Raw genomic sequence first — 27,545 nt, forward strand, 5'->3', positions numbered from 1 at the left:
ACAAAAGAGTGACAAGACTCAAAAGCGATCTTCCTGACGCTGACGTCTGAAGCGCATGCACACAAACGTCTAGACATAAAATTACAGATTTCAAAATATCTGTTTTGACAAGAATTCAGGCAGGTTTGACGTATAATCTGTTATATCTAAATGTGAATGTTTGGTTAACTGCTGAGGAAAAGAATCTGTTGTGTAACATTATATTAAACCCTTGCATTAGCATTAGGGATGTCCCGATCAGGTTTTTTTGCCCTCGAGTCAGAGTCATTTGATTTTGAGTATCTGCCGATACCGAGTCCCGATCCGATACTTCTATAATACATAAAAAAAGAAAAAAGACGAGCGAAAAAACTGATCCAGAATTTTCCTTATGTCATGCCGCACGCATTGCTGTTTCAGTGTGGAGTCAAAAGAGTCTAACTCTGTGCCAGCACATAACTACAGATGTGTTAAAAAATGAGAATATAGTATATATGTTCAGGGGTTAAAATGGGGTTTGTTGTGTGGGGATGCTCTGTTAGGAGGGAGGGTTTGAGGGGTAACATGTTTAATCCTGATGACAGCAAAGCCACTGGTGTGTTTCAATGACATTTTGGATCTATGATAGGATTTTATAAGTTTCGGTTTTAAAGCTGTGCCACAGGTTGACCCAAACTTTAAAACCTGAACTTTAAATTATGCAAATCTATGAGTCTGACACTCTATATGCACTTGTTGCACATGTCAATCACTAGTTAGGTTGTAATTGATTTGTATAATCAAAATACATAATTTTATTAAACTATACAATCAGTTGTATCCAGTTATCTAGTTAACATATTGTAATAAGATGATTGACATGGCTATACATACTTAAATACTTTGTTTCTAGACTTTTATTAAGTTTTTTTCGACGTGTGCACCATTCTTACCTCTCTGTCTATCTCTCATCTCTACAATGTGTAATGTGATCCTCCTGCGCGAATGCGTGTTCTTGAGGTTCTGAGTGAGACACGGAGCTGCGTAACGTTACTGATGTAGATTAACTGAGCACATAGTGACAAAAACGATCGACGCGTCGTTTAAATGAGCCGTAAAAACACGGTTTTGTCGTGGATGCACTGATGCACGAGTGTGTGAATGTAAACACGTCATTATTCGCATCAGTTCGCATGCACCAGCGCAGCGCGTACACTGGCGCGGAGCAGAGCGAGACTTTCAGGCTATGTATCCGAGTCCTGATCGGAAAGTAACGTCCGATTCCGATCGAGTCTGAAACCACGTGATCGGGGCCGATTTCCGATCACGTGATCGGATCGGGACATCCCTAATTAGCATCGTATCTTAAAATTGTCTCAATGTCAAAATTAAACAATAAAAGAAAAACATATATTTAACATAGCCTATTGATATTGTTTTTGCCTTGTGTAAACAGTTTTAGTTCTGTCATATATTGTCAAATTCCAACAAATCATGAATAGTTTTGAAGTTTTTAATAGAGAATGTTCAAATATAAATAACAAATGAAAATAAAAATTTGCTCATCCCAACTCAGTTTGCCAGCACAGGTCACAAATGATGCAGCAGCAAACAGAAATGGAGAAAGAACAAAGTCTTCTAAAGGAAAACTCATTTATAAAACTATGGCTGATTGTTCTGTTGAAAATGTAAACGTGCTCTGTTGTAAACATACATTTGCATATAGTATATTTGTCCAAACCCATGTTGATTAGAGAATTAAAAACTTGAAGTGTTACATTTAGGTAAATTTAGAACAGATAATAATGTGAGATTAATTTAGATTAAATATTTTTATCTATTGACGTCACTAATTATTAGTAATGAAGCTTTACAGTCAAGCGGATTACTGATGGTTGCTTGTTGTTGTTGTTGTTGTTTGTGAATGGGCTGTGTCATCACTTGTCCTTATGGGGCTGTCCTTATGTTTGAGGTTAATTAAGAGATGCTTACACTTACAGTTTTTATCATCATTATTATATCACTGATGTTCAGAAAGTAAAAATGCAAATCGCCAGTTTAGCACAAACACGCATGCATTTATTAGACATGCATTCAAGTTTTTGTCTGTGCAGATGTTATATACAGAAAATAACCTGACCTTTCAGAGCCTTGATGCATTGGTTGGTGTATTGAGCTATGGTCATTTTCCATCTTTCTTCCCTCATTAATTTGTCTGGCAATATTTTTTATGACTATATAGTTCCAATAAGCTACACGTTACAGTACACTCTTAAAAAAATGGTTCTATATCGGACCAGAAATGGTTCTATCACCCGCTTCATATATGGAACCCCCAAATGGTTCAATATAGAACCACTTTAATGGGTTCATTAAAACGAACCCCAAATGGTTCTTTGAATCAAAGTTAGATGGTTCTATTTAGAACCATTAAAAGTTATTTATTATTATGAGTAATTTATTATTGATAAGAAATTATAACCGATCCAGAAAATTATAAAAGTTTACTATTTATTAATTGTATTATACAGAAATATAAATCTATAAAAATTACTTAAAATCACATCTCTTTATTCTGTATTAGACAGCAAAACTTTAGTTTACATTTAAAATGTCTCATTTCATTCAACCATTTAGTTATTTAATTATTTCCATTAAGCATTTTCACTTTTTAATAAACATACATACGTTTATATATTATATATAAATAAATAAATATATATATATATATATATATATATATATATATAAAAAATATTAGTATTATATCTCACAATCTAAAATGACAGATACCCAGTTAACATTACAATTAGATCAAGTAAAAAGTTGTACAAGTAAGGGATAATGTATTGGCAGCATGTCATCACAGAAAAAAGCCCCAACAGTTTCTTCAGGACAAATGTCACGAACACATTTAATCATTTGTAAATGTAATGTCGGATATGTTATTAATAGACATTGATATTGTACCATGTCAAAATGATTTGCAGCATTGGAGTTTTTAGTTTTGAGCAGTAGTAGAATGTCACGACTAGCCAATCAGAATCTAGCATTTTAGAGAACCGTGTAATAAGAAATGGTTAATGTAACACATAAGATCAACACAAAGTTGCACAAACAGTCAATATATGATCAACATGAGTTATCACCCAGACTTCTTATAGAAAGGGATTCCATTCTTGGGAGTTTGTAAACAACAGTCTTCAAAAACACCCACACTGATGTGCACTGCTTAGTAAAATTAATGACCAAAACATAAAAAAAGTTTAAAACATGTCAACATCACCAAGGAGGGTGTATTGCTGGAGTGACTGTCTGTCAAAAACAACGAAGGCTTGATGGCAGAGATCGCCATCTTCCAATCCAAGGACAAATGGGAATGGTTTTGTCACATCAGCCTCTCAGAAGAATGCAACCATGTTGGTCCCAACCTGTTGAAAACAGACATAACACTTGTTAGAATGCAGGCAAAGACTCTAAATGCATGATGCAGCATTATTATACAAAACCAAACAATTCATATTTTATACACACAAATGTAGTATCTAGTTTAATTGTAATGAAATTTATACATTTCTGTTTTATTTCAATAACCTTACAATATACTCTTTGTTCATGCCAATAACTCAGATTCACAGTAATTTCAGATTCTGCCACGTCACTTTACCTGGCAGTAAGCCCGATTTTTTTGATTTTGCAACAAACTGCATACTTGCCCTTATTACTTAATATAGCCAACACTTTATTAGCATATATTATGTAATGAATAGAAGGCTGGACATTAACGTTTGTCCCTAAAGTTAATGTTTTGGATGTGCGAGTGAAAGACGATTGTTCTTGTCCGAGTTTTAACTCTATTCGTACTTGTAAACATGTCTTCTTGCTAGTTCACAAACAAAATATTAAATGTTTTAGGTTGCTTGCAAAGCAAAGTGTGCAATACTTCCATTACTTACATAGACTTAAGATTTTCTTCCCACTTTTGTTGACAGGAGTTGGAATATCATCATGGGGTTCTGTAGAGATAAATGTTTAGGTTAAATTAGTAACTTTATTGTCATAATACACAGCAAACAACTATTGTATTCCCAAGTGTACCTGGAGGTGATTTGTTGATGCTCCTGGTTCTTGGCTGGGAAGTGCAGGATTCTGTCTGGAAAATGCAATGCCCAAGTTTCAAATAGCTTTTCGGCATGGTCAGGAAATAACACAGAGAAGTCTGGTGAACTCTGAAAATGACAAATCATGCATTCATTTTCAATAAAACTTTAATGTTTATTTATGCGATAATGAATGCTATATGGGCTAGCTTGTCAGTGAACTACGGCATGTAGTTAACGGTGCTTCACCTGTTTTCAGATGATGGCAATTTACTACTAATCACAGAACTGGCTTTACCGATTCGATAGGCTTGACAATTTTAAACAATTAAAGAGATAGTTGGGCCAAAAATGATATTAAACCCATGAATTACTCACCTCCAAGCCGTCCGAGATGCATATGTCCATCAATTTTCAGACTAACACATTTTCAATTATTTTAGAAAATGTTTTAGATCTTTCAGTTAATCAAATGTAAAGTTATGGGGTCCACTCTTTCAAGTCCAAAAATATTTGCATCCATCCTTCACAAAATAAATCTATATGGCTCCACGATAATAAACAAAGGCCTTCTGAGGGTAATCCGTGCAGTGTTTTTGTAGAAATATAACAAAAATAACTAGCTTCTGCTAATGGCGCCATCTTGGTCGCGTCCGCATTTAAGATGAGAGCTGTCCTGAATACAGAGGAGTCTTGGATGGCGGTATTACCGGAAGCTAGTTATTTTTGTTTATAAAGTTTAAATATAGATATTTCTACAACAAAACGGCGCGGATTACCCTCAGAAGACCTTTGTTTATCATCGTGGAGCCGTTTGGATTTCTTTTGTGAAGGATGAATGCACATTTTTTGGACGTGAAGGAGTGGACCCCTTAACTTTACATTTGATTAACTGAAAGATCTAAAACATTTTCTAAAATAACTCAAAATGTGTTCGTCAAAAAAATGATGGAAATATGCATCTCGAATGGCTTGGGGGTGAGTAAATCATGAATTTAATATAATTTTTGGGTGAACTATTCCTTAAATCGTGCAACCTTACATACCACTTTTGAAAATGACATACTCACAGAAAAATAAGCAGGGATTCTTAATAAAGAAATGCTTTGATATGCATCATTGTAATATCAACATATCACTTTAAATAATAAAAAAACAAGTGCATTTTCATGTTACCTGTAAATAACTTTGTAAAAGCTGGTATCAGAACCTCAAAGTTACATTGTTTTAGCTTCTCCAGGAAAAAAATATCCATCTTTTATCCATCAGGGTCTGAGGAAAAGAGCCAAAACTGTGATTAAAGTGGGCATCATCAAAAACATTTGAAAAAGATAAAAATGTCTGTAACTTACACAGACCAAATGAGAGTTCACAATATGTGACCCTGTCTGTGAACTCAAGGCTAAAGTTTCATGATCTAAACATGATATTAAAAGCATCAGTTTGATTTCAACTTTTACAACAAACGATTATTTATTTAAAACGTACACGTTTTTTCCTCATATTAACGTTATCTGTTTTAAACTGAATTTCTAAACCATTAGAATACGTTACATTCTAACGTTTCTAAAATTATTAAAACAAGCCATGTTTTAGACATATTTCATAAAACGTTTGATCAAACGAAATATTTAAATAATTTAAAAGCAAGCATAAACATCGTTTAGATTTACTGGGCATTACAGACTAGCCAACGGAAGCTAATAAAACTAGTTTAATAACAGTTATGTCATGTGAACCATCATTTTGCATACTTTTGCATTCAGAAATAGTTTAAATGATTAAAAACAATGATACAAACCTTTTCCTTCAAATAAATCAGAAATAAGTCGATGAAAAACTGTTCATGAATCCTGAGGTAAACTCCCGCGTCAAGTATCCATGCAGTGAGAGCCAGGAGTTCAGCTGAGATGACGCGTCTGTGTGGGGGGATGGGAGGAGTTCTCTCTGGGGAAGAACAACACTGACACCCGGTGGTCACGCCGGTAACATTCCGACTTTGTGTAATTAAACTTTAAAATTGGCGTTCACTTTACAAACCGACTGCAAATTTGAACATTATACATATATATTCTCGCCTGAACTTATGTTTAAAATACATTTTGTGGACTAGAGAAAGTAATATTGAGAAACAGCTATGTATCTATTAAGCTGCATGGCTCTGCTTCAAAATTACCCAACATATAACCCAACAAGTTGGGTTACACAAAAACTACCCAACACTGATAAAACAACCAAACAAAATAACCCAACTGGCTCACGTTTTTTAGAGTGTAATATCGTTTCAAAAATGTAGAAAGTTTACTTACCTCTGCTCAGGGTACCAACAAGCAGAAATGCCGGTTCGGAGTCCGAACTCCTCAGTTTGAAAAAAAAAACCTGTCACGTCTCCAGGCTCATCTTCGCTTATGGTGCAACGCATATATACGCCACCAGAGGGCACTTTTGCGATTATTTGTTTTTAATGCCACTTCAGGTGAAATTAAACATTGACAATATAGAATGTACAAAATAAAGAAAACACCTGGTTATTCACCAAAAACGCAAACTGCACTGTAAGTTTCATGCTAATGTACAAACTTGCATAAAAAAGCTCACAGGAAATAAATCATACAATAAATATGAATAGCCTATTTGTTGACTCTCTCTTTATTTGACCACAGCCTATTGACACAAAAAGGTTTGTGAATTAGTTGTGTAGGTTTGTAAATGAGTTGTGTAGGTCTGTAATTATTGTGTAATCTTTAGTTTACACTTCAGTCACAAACGTGAATTATAGAACCATTTTAATAAATTGGGTTCTTTGCCCTCCAAGGGCTCTATATGGAACCCTTTTTTTTTGGTAAAAGGTTCTATTGGCCAAGTAAAGAACCCCATGGTTCTATATAGAACCTCAAGGAACCTTTTTTTTTAGAGTGTAAGGAAAGAAGCTTTAGATTAACTTTATGGTATCATTCCTATAGATACTGGAGATCAGTCTCTCTGCTGAATACTGATTGTCTGAATGCGTTTCAGGATCTGTACTGATTTATGTACCGGTATGAAGGATTAATAAATCTTATCTTACTCGTACAGCTGTACTCTGTTACTCTCTTACTTTGATTGTTCTAGTGGAGTGTAGAGAGATCTGGATTCAGCTTAAGCATTAAGAAAATTAATAGAGGTCGACCGATATGGCTTTTTCTCTGGCCGATGCCGATATTTAGAAATCAGGGCAGCCGATGGCCGATATGTTTGGCCGATTTTCTATATGTACATAATAATCAAAATGTTCTCATTATTATTAGCAGATATTTTAAATGTAAAAATAAACACGATTTAAGTCAAAGTATTTAAAAAAATTATGACTGGTCTTTCTGAAGAGTTTTCCAACCTCCTCTGCACCATGCATTTATTAGACACAGATATTACCTGACACTCTGCTGTCATCATCTTTGATCAGTTTTTTACCATGGCTTTTATTGCTTTGTAGGATAAAATCCTTATTTGGTAGACCTGATAAATTATTTATTCATCATAAAGTTAACTTAGTAAATGTTTATGTTTTTTAGTTGAGACTGTTATTTAGGGCGAATCTTTCTAAACACATTTAAATTCTCATTTCTGAGGTGCTATAAGTGACTGATTGTGCTGACAGTGACGTCTTGTGAGTTTAGTGATGGGACAGATCTGTTGTTTCAACCGTTCATTCAAACGAATCCGTTCAAAGGAGTCAGTTCGCGAATCGGACGCGCTGTGTTCTAATCCAAGCTGAGCAGCGCAAAACTGTAAACAAAGTGTTACTGTAACAACACGAAAAACATTTCCTCAGTGGATATGATTTGGTCTTCCGACCTTTCACCATCGAGTCAATTTTGTTTTGAGTAATAAAAGCAGGGAGACCGTTTAAAGACAGAAAGCGTGCACGCGCGGCTCTGCTCTCTCTGTCACGCAAACAAAGATCATCATCATTCATTAAACACATGAAATGAGCCTAATCTTTGCACGGACAGTGCACCACGAGACATAAGCCCGTCACGCTGTTGTACTGGCTGTTTAATTCGTGCGATCCCGCCATCGTGTACTAAAGCTGTTTGTGAACAAAGCACGGCTGCGCACACACGGGACGGGAGCGATCTGACTGCTTGCAGCAAGAGGCAGCGTCACGAGTTCTACAACAACGCTTAGGTGCCCGCAGATGCGCCTGCCTATTAATTGGCCTAATTCTGCAGCAAAATCGGCCAAAGACGATTTTTTAACATATGCCAAAAATCGGCCAATTAATCGGCCCAGCCGACCTCTAAAACTTAACTGTTTTTTGTGGGAAACATAGTTTTGGTTTTGATTACTATTATCAAAAGCATGGTTTTACTACAGTAATTTAACTATATTAGCCATTTTATTTGACTGTGGTAAAAGCATGGTCTATTTTTAGAACAGACATTTGCTTATCTGTCACTATTATAGTGTGACACTGAGCTTCCTAAGCAAAAGACTCTTATCAATATGTTTGAGTTATCCAAGAAGTTCAGTCTTTGGCTGGTTTTGGAAAGAGGCAGATATATTTTCACTTAAGTGTTTAAAAGGTTTGAGGGTTTAGATTTGTGGATGGTTATTACCTGTGAATGGTTTGTGAACAGTGCTGTAAAGCTTCTTCTTCTGTTGATGTTTCCACTTCCTCTCAAGTGCTTTTGCTTTTAGTAGATTAAGACTTCATCTTTCTCTTTTCTGCCTTTTAATGTCAGATTGACTGCACATTCCTTCAGAGATAATACTGCAGAAAACATGTGCTTCATTCTCTATCACACACACACACACACACACTATTCATTCAATTCGTTGCAATTTTTAACAATTTTCTTTGGGCCAAAAATATTTTTCTTTATACAAACATTATAATGAACATTGTCTTTATTAAGGAAGGCAGTTTGTGACCACCTGGCACAGTCCATTTAGTTTCCAGCACTAGTTGTTTTTCTCTTAAATGTGACGCATCAGGGATGTAAAATTTGTTTTTAATGCAATGTTAACTTAATCATCTGACAGTCAATGTACAAGTGGGGGAGATAAGATTTGTAAAAGATTCTCATCTCACTGACAGTAGAGTTTGATGCATATTAAAGAGCCCCTGAGAGTTCATAAATAATATAATGTACATGAACGATCAAAGTTGTGCTTGTGTCTTTACTAAGACACATATTTTTCCCCTTATTCCCTTCCTTCCTGAAATAATTTCGAATGCATTTAATTGGCAAGTACAGGTACAACACACAAAGGTCTTGGTTTTATTTGGCTGCCTAAAAGTGTCATATCTTTCCAGAACATCATGACTTCCCATCATTTTCACTACATTCCACTTCCTTCCTACTATTACTTTTTAATTTGCTCATAAGAAGGCAATCATCTTTGATCACAGATGAAACATTTAATAAATTATTAGATGTTCTTGTCTGAGAGCCCCATTTAATTTTGACATGTTGCTATTTTTACTTCAATTTCAGTTTTAAAATAGTAAAATCTGAGGACTTAAAATTGTTTTTCACTTCACTATTGTGCTTGTATTTGCTGGTTTACTGGCTGAACTGTCTATTCTAAAACAAAAAATATATCTGTAGATGCTTGAAATTATATACAAAAAATTAATCTTAAGCACATGATTAGAGAAAGATGCTACATATGTTTGTGACATCAGCAGTTGTTTTTGTTTTAAATAAAATGTTATAAAACTGTTAGTTCCAATGCTTGATTCTGATTGGTCAATAGCTGTGGATTATTCACGATAAAACACGGCTAAGACGGTTTATTGTTTTTATTTGAGCTTTCATGCATATTACAAATTTAGAGTGTTGTTTTTCACGGTCAGGGACTATTTATTCTAGCGGAAGGAATGCTTTTATTTATTTAACTTCAAGAAAGTTGCACTAATAATTTTTTTTATCTTAATATTGTGTGGTAACCATTTCATAAATAAACAGTAATTTAATTTCATGTTTAAAGGTAAAATCAGAATGTTCAGAGTTCAATTTGGAGAGATGAGAATTAATAAAACATGGCTGTGCAAAAGAAAATAGCAGATTGACTAGAACAAAAGTGCAAATTTATTACAAATGAAATCTGATTTTCAGATTTGCTCTAACAGGTTTGTTTCTAGAAATGTCAGCTAAAATAATGGGTGGTCGATCAGTGCATCTCTGCACCATGTACTAAAACTTAGTTTGTTTTGTACTGACAATACCTGGCAAATATTGCATAGAAAATTAAGGTTTCTAAAGAGAAAAAGAACCAAAAGAGGTGTTATCATTCTCCTTACTTCAGTTGTTTGACCAATTTACGGTGTCAGGAAAACCCTTAAACCCAAGTATGGGAAATGAACTGAGTTTTATCCTTGGGGTCGATAAACAACACAAAAGATCCTTTGAGAAATAATGATCACTTTCTTCTACCAGTATTCTCAGACACAAATGTGTGGAGAAGTAACCAGACAAGAGGACAAAAGTTCTCTGTGGTTTCAGATCAGTTTTATCTTCAGAGATTTCTCTCACAGGTCTTATATTGCTGTTTGTTATTTTGTTTATAAGTGGCTGAATTTGTCCTGCACTATCATGAGGAATCAAGGTTTTATTCCCCAGTGTCTTTTTAAAGTGTCCAACTCTAAGAAATGTCTCCAAGGTTTGTCTCAGTCTCTCTTGAGCTGCGAGTCACCCAAACTTTATCAGTAGTGTTTGTGACACAAACATCAACATCACTGCAGGTTATTTACTGTAGGTTAGAAACATGAACAAACAGTTGCACAATAAAACAAACACATGGGATGATGAGAGACAGTAACTGTAAGGCAATAGATGGATAGTGGATGATCAAACATCTTGTTTCTAGAGACAAAAATATATCAGACCCAAGGTTGAGCTCTTATGAGGTGGGCTGACGTCTTGGCTGAAGATTATTTCAAAGAACAGGTTTGCAGATGACACTTCATGCATTGACATTAAAACATTTCAAATGTGTTTTAAGGTTGAATAGCTTTCAGAGATGCTAAAATGACAACAGCCATCATGGAGTGTTGAATGTCAAGTGCCTCATTGTCCCATCTGTAAAAGAATAAACACTCAGTGTGAAAGCTTTAATGAGAGAGAGATCCAGCACATCTTCTCTGCATCATTCACGGTCTCTCCTTCACTTTAAATGATTTAAGCTGTATAAATTAAGCCTATTCCCCATCTGTCCAACCCAGTCTCTTACTTTACTATTTATTATTGAATGTGTGGATCAGACTGAATGTGCTTGATTTATGAGCTGTGTCACTGAATGATGTGTCTGTATCTATCAGACCACTACATCTCTTGTTTGGTTTATGCCATATCTGGACATTCGCAGGTTCTTGTTTGTCTTCATCATCTTTGTCATCATAACATGCGTTTCTGTCATCTACAGTACAGTCTGTTTATGCACTCTTAACCTGAATTAGTTGACTTTACTAGAAAATTGCATGGAAACCCTTTGCACTAAATCATTTTAGTTTTAACACACTGGGGTCGCCGCAAATTTTATTTTTTAATCACTCCGCAAAGAGACTTAGATTACCCTGCTGATTTTGGACATACAGATATGATTTATACATTTAAAACGTTAAGATGTCTAGTTTTTTTCTGTCCACTCCCAATAAAAACAGCATACGGCCTTTCCCAAGCAAAAGTTTCTTAGAAATTGTAAATCAATATATAGTTTTTTGTGAATGAGCAAGGCCGAATAATTTTCACATCATTTTGAATAAAAAACTCTAGACTACTAGATCCTGTTTAGAAAAGTCTTGGGAAAACATGTTTAGAATGAGTTTTGTGGACTTATAGCAGTGACTTAAAAATTTAGCTTTTTCAAAAACGAGGTGAATGGCACTTTCACATTCGCTTTGCAGCCCTCTATCGGCAAAAACGGCACTAAAGAAGTTTCCAAACGTCGAGTCGCGGTCCTGTAGTTCGAGTGAAAACTACAAAAACTTGCTTTACGGCAGATCTACAATCCAATCAGAGCCAGCTTTGCTGCAGTAGGTTAAATTATTTACAACAGTGGTAATGGACAATTACGCTTCCAACCTGTAGGGGGAGCAAAGAGCAAAAACTCTTTAGTGTTGCTTTAAAACTAAAACAAATGTTTGTCTTTATAAAAGTTATGTTGCGTTTCATGAAGTTATCAATTTGGCTTGCACGATTTTGGTTGGAGAACTTGAGAAAAGGTCACATGATTTCCAGTAGGGGAACATGGGGACCATCAATGCTTACTGGTTTTTGTGTTGCATTGTGGGAATTTTTAGGGAACATATGTTACAGTGCACTGGAAGGATTTTGGGATTGAGACAGCCCTTAAAATGATCAATTTACTGACCAGTCCCCAGACTACTAAACAAAGGGGCTAATTGAGACAGAGCCCTAGCTGATTGAGCGTAGCGCAGCGTAATGTGGTCTGTAGTGTAGTGTAGTGTAGTGTAGTGTAGTGTAGTGTATGTGTGTATAGGAATTAACTCTCTCATAATGTCAGCTTGTGCTGTTAAAGGACTGAATGTTTTCTCCACAGCATACAGATGTAAACCATTTAATGAGACCACACAAACACCAAACCTCTGTGGGTTTAGACATTTTTCATCTGCTACAGTTCACTTTAGAGTCTTAATCTCATTTCAAACATTGCTTCTCTCAACAACACTCAACGTCTCATAAATTCCCATCATGTTCAGTGTGTCTGAATCTTGTTTATCATATTCTGTATCCTGATGTTCACAGAAACTCATTTTTAAATTGTGTATTAAGTGTATTAAATTTGTCCTAATGAGAAACTCTCTTGTACGTGTTTGACCTCACTGTGGGATCTGCACCCGATCTCTTACATCACTGTCTATTGCATCGATTGCTCAGTTGCTTCTACGGTTACGCTAATTCTGTTTGTTATATGGCAATGATCCATTGTGAAGCTCACACCCACACACACAAACACACACACATAAACAAACAAACAGTGTTGATATCTGCCTAATGCTGCATTTACACCAACCGCATTTCAGGCGTCAAAATCGCGTCTACCACGCCTAGTTTGCCGCTTGAACAGTTTGAACGCATTCGCGCGGAAAAAGCAAGCATTTGACGAGCGTCAGAGCCAAACCACTTCTTGTGGGAGGGGCAAGTGCTATGCGGTTGTCTGTTTGCAAGATGACTGATGTTGATTGTGCATTTTCGAGAGAGTTAACGGTTTTTATTTGGTCACCTTTCTATAGGGGGAAAATAAACTGCGCAGGTCGATAAACATCACATGACTCAAAAGTGAAGTGTGTATTACAACTTACCAGGTTGCCAAATGTCCTCACTGACACTCTTCCTAGCGAGGTCCTTTTTATTCCTGTCTCCTCTATAGAAATAAGAACTTGTGTCGTATAGCTCCGGGTGACTGCTTACGGACAATATCAAGCGTTGTTTGAATGAGTGACTCCAAACGGGGCTGCCACCACAGCAGCAAGCAGGCTCCTGATTGGTTAACGCGGCACGAAACTCCGCCAAAGCTCAAATTTTTCAACTTGGGCGTCAGCCGCAAATATGCGTGATCCGCAAAATTCAAAAAAGCACCATTCGCGCGCACAACGCTCAATGAAGCGGAAACGCGTTTTCCGGGCCACGGGACCTCCAGTCGCGTGTCAACGCGTCTTCACATTGACTTAACATTGAAATCACTCACGCTTCACGTCTCAACCGCGGTTGGTGTAAACACACCATAAATCTGCCCCTTTTCAGCGGGCGCTGTTGGCATTGTGTGGGTATATTGAAACCCAAAAAGAGTCTTAAACACAAGAAGAGTATCCAGACATTCATTTTTATATTGAGATGTATATAGAGTTAAAACCATATATTGAATAAAGCAGTGAATTATCTGTTAAATGATCCATTTGAAGGCTGATGTATTTGCTTATGTGTCTGTTTGTGTAGGGAAATGATGTTATGGAGGAGCAGGACCTGAAGGAAATTGGCATCGCTGATCCTGGACATCGGAGAAAGATCCTGACTTCTGCTCGCTCTTTACCAAAGGTTTACCCGTCAGATTTTACCTGTGTACCTGATGGAGAATGATAATATAATACGGTCTGTCTGTCTGCACATGTCAGTGTTTATACAGTAAGTGTGACAGTGTTGTGTTTTGGTGTGTGCAGGTGAAAGCATTGGGTTGTGATGGAAGCACGTCTCTCGCTGCATGGTTGGATGTTTTGGGTCTTCAGGAATATCTGCACAACTTTCTGTCCAGTGGTTATCGCACACTAGAGTCTGTAAAGAACCTTTGGGAATTGGAGATTGTTAATGTAAGAACGTCATGTACTGTATATTAGTAGATTTGCTCTTTAACCGTATTAGTTCTTACAATGCATAAGTGAGACTGAATTGACTGAAAAGAGAATAGATTGAGTGTTTGAGGACTGGATTTATTACTGACACTGTTGAATTATTCAGTCATAACTTTTTTGATAGGAGATACTGACACTGCTTTCTATTGGATGTGTGTTTTGTGTTGATGCAGGTACTGAAGATCACACTGTTGGGTCACAGAAAACGGATTATTGCATCATTAGCTGAACGGCCCTATGAGGAACCTCCTGTTAAACCCCCTCGCCTGTCCCAGATCAGAGTCAGTATACTTAAGACTAATATCTATTTAAAAAGGTTTTGACAGTATTTTTAGGAAAACAAGACTCTCATGGTGAACAAGCGATGTACACCTTTAAATTAATATTACTCTGGCATTTTTTTGTTTGTTCTAGAAGCCTAATCTTGGTCTTGTTTTAAAGATGACACTTTAAAGTTTTTCACAGAAGTGTCTGGATATATATTAAAGGGGACATTTCACAAGACTTTTTTTTAAAGATGTAAACTAATTATTTTGTGTCCCCCGAGTTTGTCTGTGAATTTCTAGCTTAAAATACCCAACAGATATTTTATTATAACATGTTAAAACTGCCACTTTGTAGGTGTGAGCAGAAATAAGCTGATCTCTGCACTAAAAAGCAGTGCCGTGGTTGGATAGTACAGATTAAGGTGCAGAATTATCCCCTAGTGACATCACAAGGAGAGCCGAGTTTCAATTACTTATTTTTTACAAATTTGCAGGGAATAGTTTACCAAAACTAAGTTACTAGGTTGATCTTTTTCACATTTTCTAGGTTGATAGAAACACCGGTGACCCAATTATAGCACTTAAACATGGAAAAAAGTCAGGTTTTCATGATATGTCATCTTTAAAATATTAGTTTATATTAATTGTAATAAATAAAATAATGCAATAAAATATGTTTTATACATAAAATTATCACAAAAAATGAGGTTTGTGTTACACTTTTAGTGTTTTTACCAACAACGGCCACTAGTTGTCAACGGTATGCTGCATACTCTTGTCACAAATTAATAAATTACTGTCACTGCATTATTACTGCTAAAATGTTTCGAAATATGAAACTACTACTAACTACATATTTAGACCTTTCCATCGATATATAGTTTGTTGTGATAGATTAATATTTACGTTCAAAATATTGAAGTAAACTCGGGTGTCCCGCTCACAGCTTTTTAATTGTAATTGTGTTATTTAACATCCGCCTGCCTGGGACTACAAATGAAAATTAGCCTGTATGGCTAAATTTGGCATATTTTCATGCTCTGTGTTGCATGGCTATGAATGTGCATTGTCCCATTTCTTAAATAAATAAACTCAAACTCACAGGAAAATCAGGTAGTCAACAAAAAATTGTGCATCAGGATCTGCAGTGCAAATCTGATCTCTCATCTCTATGGATTGCTTGATGTTCTTCATAATTATCTGTTGGTTGTTGATATTTTTCAGTGTCAGGATCTTTTGAGTTCATCTCCTCTGGGTCATTCAGACTCTTACACGTGCTCAATGGATCCTCTCTTGCCTGCAGCGGATTCTGGGAGGAGAAGAGGACCCGAGTCAGACTATGACCTGACAACCCGACAGCGAACAAACGACAGACCTCAACCGCAGGTGTGTTCATATCCAGGAGCTTCTGTCAATCCAAACTACAGTACCACAAACTATTAATTTTGGTATATTATATTCATTCATACTGAACTGTTGATCTTTTCTAAAGGAGAGATACGAGGAACGTCAACGGGAACCTCGCTTGACCTTACGACCCCCGAGTCTGGCAGCACCGTACACACCGGTCCAGAATTGGCACCATCAACCTGAAAAACTCATTTTTGAATCCTGTGGTTATGAGGCCAATGTAATCATATTTCTATCATTAAATAACCATTGATGAAGTTCATAAAATCATAAATCATTCTGAACGGTTGTCTTTCCTCTGCAGTATCTTGGCTCAATGCTCATTAAAGAGTTGAGAGGAACGGAGTCAACACAGGACGCCTGTTCTAAAATGAGAGTAAGTTTCGTCAGTGTGATCTGAAGGTCTGCTATGGGCATTCACAGGAGGACACCACGAGAATTTGATCATAATTTGGGAACGAGCAGGGGCTCGTGTGAGTCGTCTGTAGCAGGAGGACACTTTCATCATTTATACACCAATATAAAATCCCTCGGAGGAGGTCTGTGCAGAATGTGGAAAATGAGTTTCCTCACCCGCTGGCTTATCAGACAGAATGCAGATCAACACTTCTAAAAGCTTTTTCCTGATATGCAGACGTTTAATTGAGCTTTTTAGTGTTGAAATCATTAACCAGAACTTACGGCTTTTGGTTTGGCCAGTCAACAGACAGCAGTCAAAGTGAGCGCTCCTGCCTCTGTGTGATATAACACAAGAAAACATATCAGTATATGTTAACATAGGTGCACACTGAGCTGATGGTTGGCGGTCGAGCAGGTTTTGAGCTTACCACAAACTACTGACACCTGCTGGTACAAAAAATTATTTAATATTGCGCAGGTGCAGAACAGATGTAGTACTGCAAGAGCAATAAATGTGTGCCGACTTTACAGTCTGTGCCACTTTGTTGGCATTGGTTTGGTGCGTCCCTACCCTTAAAGGATTACTCCACTTTCATAAAAAAATCTGATAATTAACTCACCCCCATGTCATCCAAGATGTTTATGTTCAGTTTTTAGGAAAACATTTAAGGTTTTTTCTCCATACAGTGGACTTTAGTGGACCTCAACAGTTTCAGTGCAGCTTCAAAGGACTCTAAATGATCCCAACTGAGGCATAAGGATTTTATTTAGTGAAACATCATAATTTTCATAAAAAACAATAAAAAAAATGTTTTTTTAACTACAACTTCTCATCTTGCTCTAGCTGTGTGATGCGCCAAGCCTGATGTTACGTTATCATGTGGAAAGGTCATGCGTTACATATTTAATATATTTGTTGGTATCGTTTCACAAACTACAATGTCTGAATGCTTCTCTTTCAACACATTTGTAAACACTGTAGCTGTAGTTTTCATTGCATGGCTAGTGCAAGACAAGAAGTTGTGGTTAAAAAGCACTTTTTAGGATCCATTCTATCCTTAACAGCTCAGAGAGATAAGGACATATTTTGAGGCTTCATTTTAAGCAGCCTTCGAATTGGTTTGGCCTTACTAGCCTTCAGTCACGCTGCTGTGATGCAATTGGTCTTAAAATACGTCCATAGAAGGTCGCAGCCTTCAAATTGGGACACAGCTCATGTGTCTCTATCTCTTTATTTCTCTCAGAGATCGACAGAGCAGATGAAGAAGACCCCCACTATCGTCCTCTCCATCACGTACAAGGGTGTGAAATTCATTGATGCTGCCAACAAGGTAATGAGATCATCCCTCTCTTTCATTCACCATAAACAGACAGATGAAGAGCTGGTGGTTGGGTTGGAGTTGTTTTTCCTTTCCCAAAGGTCACGGGTGTCTGTGTGCTGCTTCATCTTCAAGATCTAAATCAAATCTGTTTTCAGATCAGGAGACACTGATATAACTTTAATCATATCGAGTGAAAACATGTAGACAAACAAAGCTGCGCTAACATTCCTGTAAAAATGCAAGATCTTGACTTACTTGACTTGTCATTACAATTTGTTTATTTTTTAAAGCTGTTCTTTTGTGCATCATAAATGTTAGAGAGAACTGCAGACACCATAGTCTCGACTGTCCATCAGCTCTTCTTTCAGTGAATGTTCTCATCACAAGTATCAAAATGTGTCATTTGATAACTTACATTTCCATCTGTGAATGCATTTATGTTATTAAAGAGTGTTTGCGTTTTTAGTGCTCATTTGAGTTGATATACTCAGCGTGTGATTATCATGAACATTTTTCTGAACTCTTATCTTGTGTGTGCAGAACATCATTGCCGAACATGAGATCAGAAACATCTCGTGTGCAGCTCAGGATCCAGAAGATCTCTGCACCTTTGCTTACATCACTAAAGATCTTCAGAGCAGTCATCATTACTGTCACGTCTTCAGCACTGTAGATGTGGTGAGATAAAGAAACAAACGCTGATGAACGCTGTTTTAGACTCAATCAGGCTTTCTAACAAAACTCATACAATCACAGAGTTTTACAGGAGGACATTCAAATGAGATTGACTGATATAGCTGTCAAACTGATGTCTAGACACACTTAAAGGGGGATAGTTCACCCAAAAATAAAAAATCTGTCATTTATTCACCCATACGTTGTTAATGAACACAAAAGAAGATATTTTGAGATGTTTGTAACCAAACCGTTTGTGGACCCCATTCAGTTCCATAGTATTCTTTTTTCCTACTATGGAAGTGAATAGGGTCCACGAATGGTTTGGTTACAAACATTTCTCAGTCTTCCTTTCTGTTCATCAGGAAAAAGAAATTTCTACAGGGGCCGGATTCACAAAACATTCTTAAGAAGAAAAATCTCCTTAACTGCCATTTTTATCTTAAATTCAAGCTTAAAGGACAAGTTCGGTATTTTAGACTTAAAGCCCTGTTTTCAGATTGTTTATGGTCAAATAGAATGGTTTTGACTGAAATTTCGACATTTTTGGCTGCCCTGAGAATTTTCGCGTGTTTGTGTTTCAGCTCAGACCTCTACAATGGGTTTAATGGTGCACTGGAACAATCCTTCCTAAAATGCATTAAACCTTGTTTACAAAGACGTGAAACTCACCGAGTGGTCAGGGGTGTTCACTGATATGCTCACACAAAAATCGCTACAAAAGATGCTTTCCAACAGCTGTTTTAGCATTCGTTGTTAACTTGTGGACCTATTTTCCCAAACGCCTCACACCCGTATATTCTTCCGCTTAGAGCTTGAATAATAAACACTCCATCCCAGGTGGTGGCGCTAATCCGCCAATTGCAAGAATAGAAACAAAGTTCTCGGCGCGGAGTAATACCGTACCTCACAGGACGTCTAATACATGTCAATGGAGGTGGTAAAAACTACGATAAAACAGCTGTTGGAATGCGTCTTTTGGAGCGATTTTTGTGTGAGCATACCAGTGAACACCCCTGACCACTCGGTGAGTTTCACGTCTTTGTAAACGAAAGTTTAATGCATTTTAGGAAGGATCGTTCCAGTGCACCATTAAACCCATTGTAGAGGTCTGAGCTGAAACACAAACACGCGAAAATTCTTAGGGCAGCCGAAAATGTCGAAATTTCAGTCAAAACCATTCTATTTCACCATAAACAATCTGAAAACAGGGCTTTAAGTCTAAAATACCGAACTTGTCCTTTAAGAAAAAAGTTAAGAATATTTCGTATTCTCAAAAAAAGCTTCTTGATAAAGTTCTTTTTTTCCTTAAGTATGTTCTTAAGAAAAAACTTAAGAAGAATTCCTTAAATAACATCTTAAAGTTAGGATAACCTTACAGTAGTCTTAAATCTCAAAATGTAAGATGTTTTATAAGTTAATTTGATTGTTTTATATGACATGTTGTATTTTGTAGTCTGAAATGAAAATTTAATCAGTTTACTTCACATAGATTAGTTTAAAGAGGAATTTCACACTCATATAATGAAGTTTAATGGCTTACACAGTAATAAGTCATAAAACAAAAATGAGTATTAGTGATGATATTAGCAAACATTTCACTGTTTTCGTAATACATTCATTGTGAAATTACTTAACAGCCAAAAGTCGCTATAAGCGGGAGGCGAACCGATAATCGCTCCGTCATGGGAGTTGAGCGCTCCGATACCGTGGGGACGCTTCACCCTCCGCGTCTGTCTCTTGACGTGTGAGCGCGGGTCGTGGGAGACGAAGCCGTGGGCACGGAGAGTGAAGCACGCACGCCCAGATCGCTCGACCCGCATGACGGACCAATTGGGACATTATGGAACGATATTTACTCACCGCACTGCCTTAAAAGAGCTGGCCTCTGTTACAACAGCAAATTACATCTTCGTAATAACATGTCCTAATGCATCACTCGCTTCTATCGCGTTAATGATCGCAAGGTAACGTTAGTAAAAAGATACATTTTATGAAGTTTATTACCTCATTAGCAGGGTATCATATCAAAGCTTGTCATTTTATTCTTAAAGAGTAACTAAACCCCTGGTCAGAGCCTGACTCCACCCACTGGCAATATTTGAAAAATGCAAGAAAAGTGGGCAGATCCCAACGAAGATAGAGGGGACGAACTAAGCTCGTATCAAGTGTGTGGTGAGATCGTAACAAGGGCGTGGTAAGCTTGAACCTGCCTACGTCACGAGTCATTTTTTGGACCCAACATCCAATGGGAAAATTCAGCTGCAGTAGCCAACGTTCAACCTGAAGAGGGCAGCAATCAGACGTTTTTACACCATATATTGTAGTATTGAAACACTTTATATCCAAATGTCAAAAAAATTACTAAAATCAATGAACAGCACTAATAAAGCATCATTCTTACAGATCATTAACTAAAAAAAGTTGGTTTAGGGTTTAGTTACTCTTAAAGAGACAAATTTAAGATATTCTTAAGAAAAAAATTGAGAACTTCTTAAAGGAATAGTTCGGCCAAAATTGATATTAAGCCCATGATTTACTCACCCCCAAGCTGTTCGAGTTGCATATGTCCATCGTTTTTCAGACAAACACATTTTCAGATATTTTAGAAAATGTTTTATATCTTTCAGTTGATTAAATGTAATGTTACGGGGTCCACCCATAGTCCACGACCTTCAAGTCCAAAAAAAAGTGTGTCCATCCTTCACAAATTAAATACAAACGGCTCCAGGATGATAAACAAAGGTCTTCTGAGGGTAATCCGCGCGGTGTTGTTGTAGAAATATCCATATTTAAAACTTTATTAACATAAATAAATACCTTCCGGTAGCGCCACCATCTTAGTCGCGTCCGCATTCAGGATGAGAGCTTACGCAGCCTACGGAGGCTACTCTGGTGCTGCTCTGTGCCCCCGCCCTCCGAATTTGTCATACGTCACTAAGAAAAGTGCGTATACTACGCTAATACTCTCTCCTGAATACAGAGGAGTCTAAGATGGCAGCAACACCACACAGATTACCCTCAGAAGACCTTTGTTTATCCTCCTGGAGCCGTTTGGATTTATTTTGTGAAGGATGGACGCACTTTTTTTGGACTTGAAGGTCGTGGACCCCGTAACATTACATTTAATCAACTGAAAGATCTGAAACATTTTCTAAAATATCTGAAAATGTGTTTGTCTGAAAAACAATGGACATATGCAACTCGGACAGCTTGGGGGTGAGTAAACCATGGGTTTAATATCATTTTTGGCCGAACTATCCCTTTAAGAAAATTTCAAGAATTGCACTTAAGACCATTCTTACGAACTTCTTATAATTTATCTTAAGAACTTTCTTATTTTTTTTCTTAATGTTTTCTTGAATCCGGCCCCAGGTTTGTAACAACATGGGAGTAAGTAAATGATGCAAAATGTTCACTTTTGGGTGAACTATCCCTTTAAGTCATTTTCACACAGAGATTACAGAAAATGCGTCCAGAATGTGTCCGGGATCGTTGTTTTTTTGGTTCATTCACACTGCCAATGATTTTCTGAAATCTGTGCGTGCATTCCAACATGCAGAGTTCTCACTGTAAAGATCCTGTAAAGCAGGGGTGGGGAACCCTGGTCTTGTAGGGCCACTGTCCTGCAGAGTTTAGTTTCAACCCTAATTAAACACACCGAAATATCAAAGTCATTAAAGTCATTAAACTCTTTAGGATTACTTGGAAATGAAATTCAGGTGTGTTTGATTAAGGTTGGAACTAAACTCTGCAGGACAGTGGCCCTACAGGACCAAGGGTTCCCCACTCCTGCCATAAAGACACGTGACGTATTTAAAGTCCTGCATTTATTAGGTTTTTTCCACAGCATCTGAATTTTCTAATCCGTGATTTTGCTCTTGAGAAACCACATGTGTGCGTTTTTGATTATGATGAGATGAGTGCTGTTATGTCATGCTGGTGAATGATCTCCGCTTCAGTCCAGTTTGGCGTCATTTCTCGTCATGAATATTGATCTGCGTTTAAATCCCTGTGTCAAAGAGCTAAACCATAAATTCTGGTTACGATGACATGCGGCAAGTTTCTGCGTCTTGTTCTCATTTTTTACAGTAGACACCCCTCTCATTGCCTAATAAAAGCCAGACTAAAATCCTCTCAGTTTTAATGGGCTCTAAAGAGCACTATTGTAACCATTAAAACTGAGATACTCTCCTCTGTGTAGTGATTAAACTAATGTGTAGTTATATGCATTGATGGATGTGATGTAACATTACCATCAGCTCATTCAGTGTGTGTGTTGTGTTTGAAACAGCGAGGAATAGATCTCATACTTATTAATTTTTTTCTGTTAAATTAAACATAGAGCGTCAAAATCAGTTTAAGTTAAAGAAATCGGTTCACCTCCCTTCAATACGTTTGCTCATTGCTTGGTTGATTTGTTCATTTCAGTTTTTACAAAATCAATGCATGATGAAAAATATCTCCTCAAGCACTGGAGCTCTTAACTCAACATGTGGTAGTTCAGTTATAGTCTCTTTATCACATTACTTTCTGTAACTAATCTTCTCATTAGACATTTATGAGTTATAATGCATCTTAAGTGTAGTGTAATGCTAGAGGATCGTACAGATTATTGATGTGTCAGGGAACTTTTTTCAGAAGATGGATTGCTTATAATAACAGTTTAAGCACCCTGTCATTATTGTTAATTGCTCTGTCTCCGCCCCTCCCACAGAATCTGACCTATGAGATCATTCTGACATTGGGACAGGCGTTTGAAGTGGCCTATCAGCTGGCACTGCAGGCCCAGAGGAGCAGACAACATCAGAGCTCAACAGGAGGAGCGGAAATCATTGAGACCAAGAGCAGTCGACCTGTACCCAAACCTCGAGAGAGTGTCCGCAAGTCTGGGGTGAGACCGCACGCACGTTACAGAAACTGTATTTTAAGGCTTCCGGCCAAAATGATGACAGATCCAAATTAAATTCAATGTCAAGCTGTCCTCTTCAGATGCAGTATTTAAAGCCAACATATCATATATACTGCATTATACCACGGGGCTGTTGAATGTTTTATTCTGATTGGTTGAGATGGTCCACGTGTGTTGATTATTTTTCACACCTGACCTGTCGAATGCTGTAAAGTAACCACCACTGTCTGTCCATGACTGAATTTCTTTATCAGTGAGTGAGAAATCTGAAGGCTGTCTGTTGTTTTGTGTACAATCATTAGCCAGTAGATGTTTGTTGATTTGATGCTCAGACCGATGAGTTCTGGGATGGTGATCAGTGAGCACTCTTATTATTCTGTGATGTCATACACTGATCAGTCTGCGCAGCTCTGCATAAAGTTAAACAAACTTCAGATCTCTGCCTCAGAGACAAAATGATACACTGCAATAAGAAATGGTCTGTCTGGATCCATAGCATGGTTCATTGCATTTATTGGGTCTTCTGTGTGACTGTTTTTATTTGAAGTGTAACCTTGAAAACAAGAAGTTTATACTTGTTTATACTTGGAGCTAAAAACATATGTTTGCTACACGTGTAGACCAACTATGTACAGTTGTGGACAAAAAATATGGGCAACATTGGTGAATATGAGCAGAGAACATTTTCTATCACAAAAATACGTTTTGTTGAAGTAAAATAATTAAAAGTGTGATAGGAAATTACTTTTTTTATTCTTTAAAACACACTGGACACAATTATTAGCTAGCACCCCTAGAAATGTTATGAATAATATATCCAATTGATATGAACATTTTCTTAGCACACCATTGTGACTACAAACATGATGTTGTCCAGTCATGACTTCCTGCTACATAGGGCAGTGGTCTTCAACGTTTTTTGGGGCAGGGACCCCTTAGATGAGAGCTGCATGCTATTTTGTGCATACTAAATGTGTAAAACACAGATATTTTAGCAAGCAGTAAGGTTACGAGAGGCTGCTTTTTCGTATTAGGCACAACGCAAAGTGATAGACCGGTTAGATCACTTGCTCACCGCGGCACCGTCTTCCATCATTGTTTTGATTTTTTTCTAGTAATAAGTTTTAAGAAGTCGTTTTGTTTCGTTAGAGAGCAGACACTAAAAACTGAATGTGTCTGCAGCCTGAATTCAGTGCGAGCTGGACGTGCGTCACATCACAGAGCAGCCGGTGTCAGATTTAATTTATTACTGTCAGGGTGTGTAAGGCAAGCTGACTGACTTTAAAGATTGCAGAAGCCACGTGCTTACTCGTTTTTAGGGTTGGGAATCATTAGAAATTTTCCGATTCCGGTTTCAGTTCTGCCTAACGATTGCGGTTCTGATTCCGGTTCCATATAATAAAAAATAATGCACAATACTTAAACAATTCAATTTGTGTTTATTAATTACTGATAAAATACTTTAAATGTAAAATTATTAATATTTTCACTTTTTCAGTCACTAGGCCTATATCATTTATTCCTGTTGTAGTCCTCGTAAGATCCTACCTGTTGAAGTGAACATGGTAGCAGCAGTAGTTCTCAAACATATGATTTGAGATTTATATGCTGGAGCAAGTGTTTTGTCATATATCCTGAAAAGGCTGCTGTACAAGTAAGAATTTTTGTATGTGCATGCGTATAGGCTTATATATAATGCATACATATATTTTGAAATATAAAAATGTAAATGAGGATCAGATATATGTTTCTTAACAAACATGCGTGTTCATATGCGCTGACTTCTTTTCGCCGGAGGCTGCTCGTCACAACATCAAGCAATGCTTTAGGTAACTTAGCAACGACAGACGCTTTGGAGCTTCCACGCGCTTTGGAGAAAAGTGGCGCGATCACGTTTTCTGCGTGGTTTTAGATGCGAAATGTGAAGCAAACGAGCATAACGTGCATGGCCATTTCGGTGGGTGATGCTCGAGCCCCGGAGCGACCACGGGATCGGCGCGGCTATGTGCGTGTTTATTTGATCACTTTCATCCGTGAAACAACACACGGTTCAAGTGAGGAACCTTTTTGGGGTTATAATGTCTGCACAGTGCTGAAAACGCATGTTGCTATACTGGTAGTGCAGATTGATACTTTTTCGCAACCTTGACCAAGAATATATTACCTCATTGTTCCACCCCCAAGCCATCACTGATATCGGTTTATAGCGCATTAACTCTTGAGTCTTATGTCCGTTTGCTTTCACGCGAACTTGAAGACATCTCGCTGGGTGAGACTGTACTTTATATTTTTCATAGTTTGTGAAGTGCACAGCATCGCGGGTCGCACTGTACCGTCAACAGCCCTAGAATCCACACTTTTGACTTTTAGACATGTTTAACACGAAGTATACAAAGCTTACCTCAGCAGCCTGAGTGTTTTCTGTGGTAAGCTGTGTAAATTTGGTTGCGCGAGTGACTATAACAGTGGCTCAACGTAATTAATATTCATGAGGTAAGAGACATAAGCGCTTTGCACGTGCCTCGCATCAGAACTGCTTTTAGAACCGAAACTTAAGAATTACGTGCGGTTCCGGTTCCTTTTAAAAAACGGAACCGGTTCTGAATAAGAACCGGTTATCGGTTCCCAACCCTACTCGTTTTCTTATAATTTACATATGTAATGTTTAATTTAAGCGAGATTGTTTTGTTGTTGTGTTTTTCATTAAGAATAATAATAAACTTTGTAATTCAAGCAGCGCTTTAAAGCAACACTGTAGTTTCCATGTAAAAATGACTTACAGCTCCCCCATGTGGTTGAAAAGCGCAACAGTGCCTGGTATCAGACACTCTTCTGCAGGCAGGGGGAGGGGCGGAGCTGTGTTTCCTACCCTCCACCGCCACTTTCAGAGTGTGCTTGAAGAAGCTAGGAGGCTGCTCAGGTTGCAGCAACAGTACAATTTGTCCAGTTAAAAGTTGTTCTATCACTGAAATAATTTTAGAGACATTATTTAAAGGTAAAAAAACTACATAGTGTTGCTTTAAATGAAGGAAGAGCTGGTTGCTTTTATTTCATTTACACGAGTTTGTCATACACTGATTAACCGTTATGAATATTCTGTCACCGCAACATCCCTCATTTCAGTGGACAAAGACTCCAAGTATCACAGATGGAGAACTTCAGATTTGCGTGACCCCCTACTTTTAAATATTTTTCATCAACAAAACTTGGTTTTTTTTATAAAATAGGATTTTTTCCCAGCTTTCTTTGCTCATATTAACCAAGGCTGCCAAAATGTTTGTAATTTCAGACAGTTTTACATTTACATCTTATTTTACCTCAGTCCTACACTTCACAGTTCTCTCAGTTTGTCCTGTCCAACTTATATCTTATGAAAAACTTCAATTTAATCAACTTCAGTCCATTCATACGAAGCATTTTTAACAATCTGTCTGTATTGTAATCTGATTGGTCATTCAGGATTATTTTATTAATCTCGCTTTAATCTAATCATGTTTATTAGACTATAGGTTGATAAAGTGAAGAAATTCTTTATCTTTAACTTTAACTTTATCAGGTTGGTAGCATCAGATCTTGGCTAAATTGTGTTTTGTGTTATTCACAGACAGAACTATAATCCGTGTGAACGAGTTTGTTTATTATGTGCAGACAGACAGAAATTCAGATCCTAAAGTTTATTTTTGTTATTTTTGTACAATGAGAGAAAGAGAGAGAGATATATCATTCATAACAGTGTTTCCCACAGGATTTTGAGAGACTTGTGGCGGTGATGACGTCACACTCTAATTAGCATATATGTGACGTCATCACGTGTTTGCGTTTGATTCGGTTTGATCGAGTGTTGGCACCTGAAATATGTTTCACTTCTACTCTTTGATCTGTCACGTTATATTGGATTTTAACACAACTGATTGCTATTATTTACATATTGTCAGTTCTGTTGTCAGACATAAAAAGAGCAGACTATAGCCCTATTCGGATGGGATTAGTTTTACGGTTGTAGATGGCGTAATGTAATTTTACCACAGGACGTCTGTAATATTGATGGTCAATTCGGACGGGATTAGAAATCTCAGTTAAACATTCAGAAGTGGGAGGGGTACCTCGATTGCGCAGCAGGTCACCTCTCTCGTCGTCATGTGCACGTTG

At 37.3% G+C, this 27,545-nt stretch overlaps 1 protein-coding gene and 1 long non-coding RNA gene across 6 annotated transcripts in view; one reads left to right on the forward strand and one right to left on the reverse strand.

Moving 5' to 3' along the window:
* LOC135775893 (ankyrin repeat and SAM domain-containing protein 1A-like) overlaps positions 1 to 27,545 on the forward strand; it is a 128,404-nt gene that overhangs the window by 93,811 nt on the left and 7,048 nt on the right. For all 5 annotated transcript variants that reach the window (XR_010543954.2, XR_010543955.2, XR_010543956.2 and 2 more), the window contains 9 exons: positions 14,003 to 14,101; positions 14,224 to 14,370; positions 14,586 to 14,693; positions 15,903 to 16,064; positions 16,171 to 16,308; positions 16,393 to 16,464; positions 17,732 to 17,818; positions 18,350 to 18,487; positions 23,202 to 23,378. Coding sequence is in view for 1 of the 5 variants with exons in the window: in XM_065286465.2 (XP_065142537.1) it covers positions 14,003 to 14,101; positions 14,224 to 14,370; positions 14,586 to 14,693; positions 15,903 to 16,064; positions 16,171 to 16,308; positions 16,393 to 16,464; positions 17,732 to 17,818; positions 18,350 to 18,487; positions 23,202 to 23,378 (1,128 nt within the window). In the remaining 4 variants the exon portion in view is untranslated. The remainder of the gene's footprint in view (positions 1 to 14,002; positions 14,102 to 14,223; positions 14,371 to 14,585; positions 14,694 to 15,902; positions 16,065 to 16,170; positions 16,309 to 16,392; positions 16,465 to 17,731; positions 17,819 to 18,349; positions 18,488 to 23,201; positions 23,379 to 27,545) is intronic.
* On the reverse strand, positions 3,947 to 5,332 carry LOC135776120 (uncharacterized). The gene is made up of 3 exons (XR_010544046.2): positions 5,235 to 5,332; positions 4,057 to 4,187; positions 3,947 to 3,974 (listed from the first exon to the last, which is right to left on the reverse strand). It is a non-coding gene; the product is annotated as an uncharacterized lncRNA (long non-coding RNA).

The sequence above is a fragment of the Paramisgurnus dabryanus genome, chromosome 21 (assembly GCF_030506205.2).
Source record: "Paramisgurnus dabryanus chromosome 21, PD_genome_1.1, whole genome shotgun sequence".
Taxonomy (NCBI): Eukaryota; Metazoa; Chordata; class Actinopteri; order Cypriniformes; family Cobitidae; genus Paramisgurnus; species Paramisgurnus dabryanus.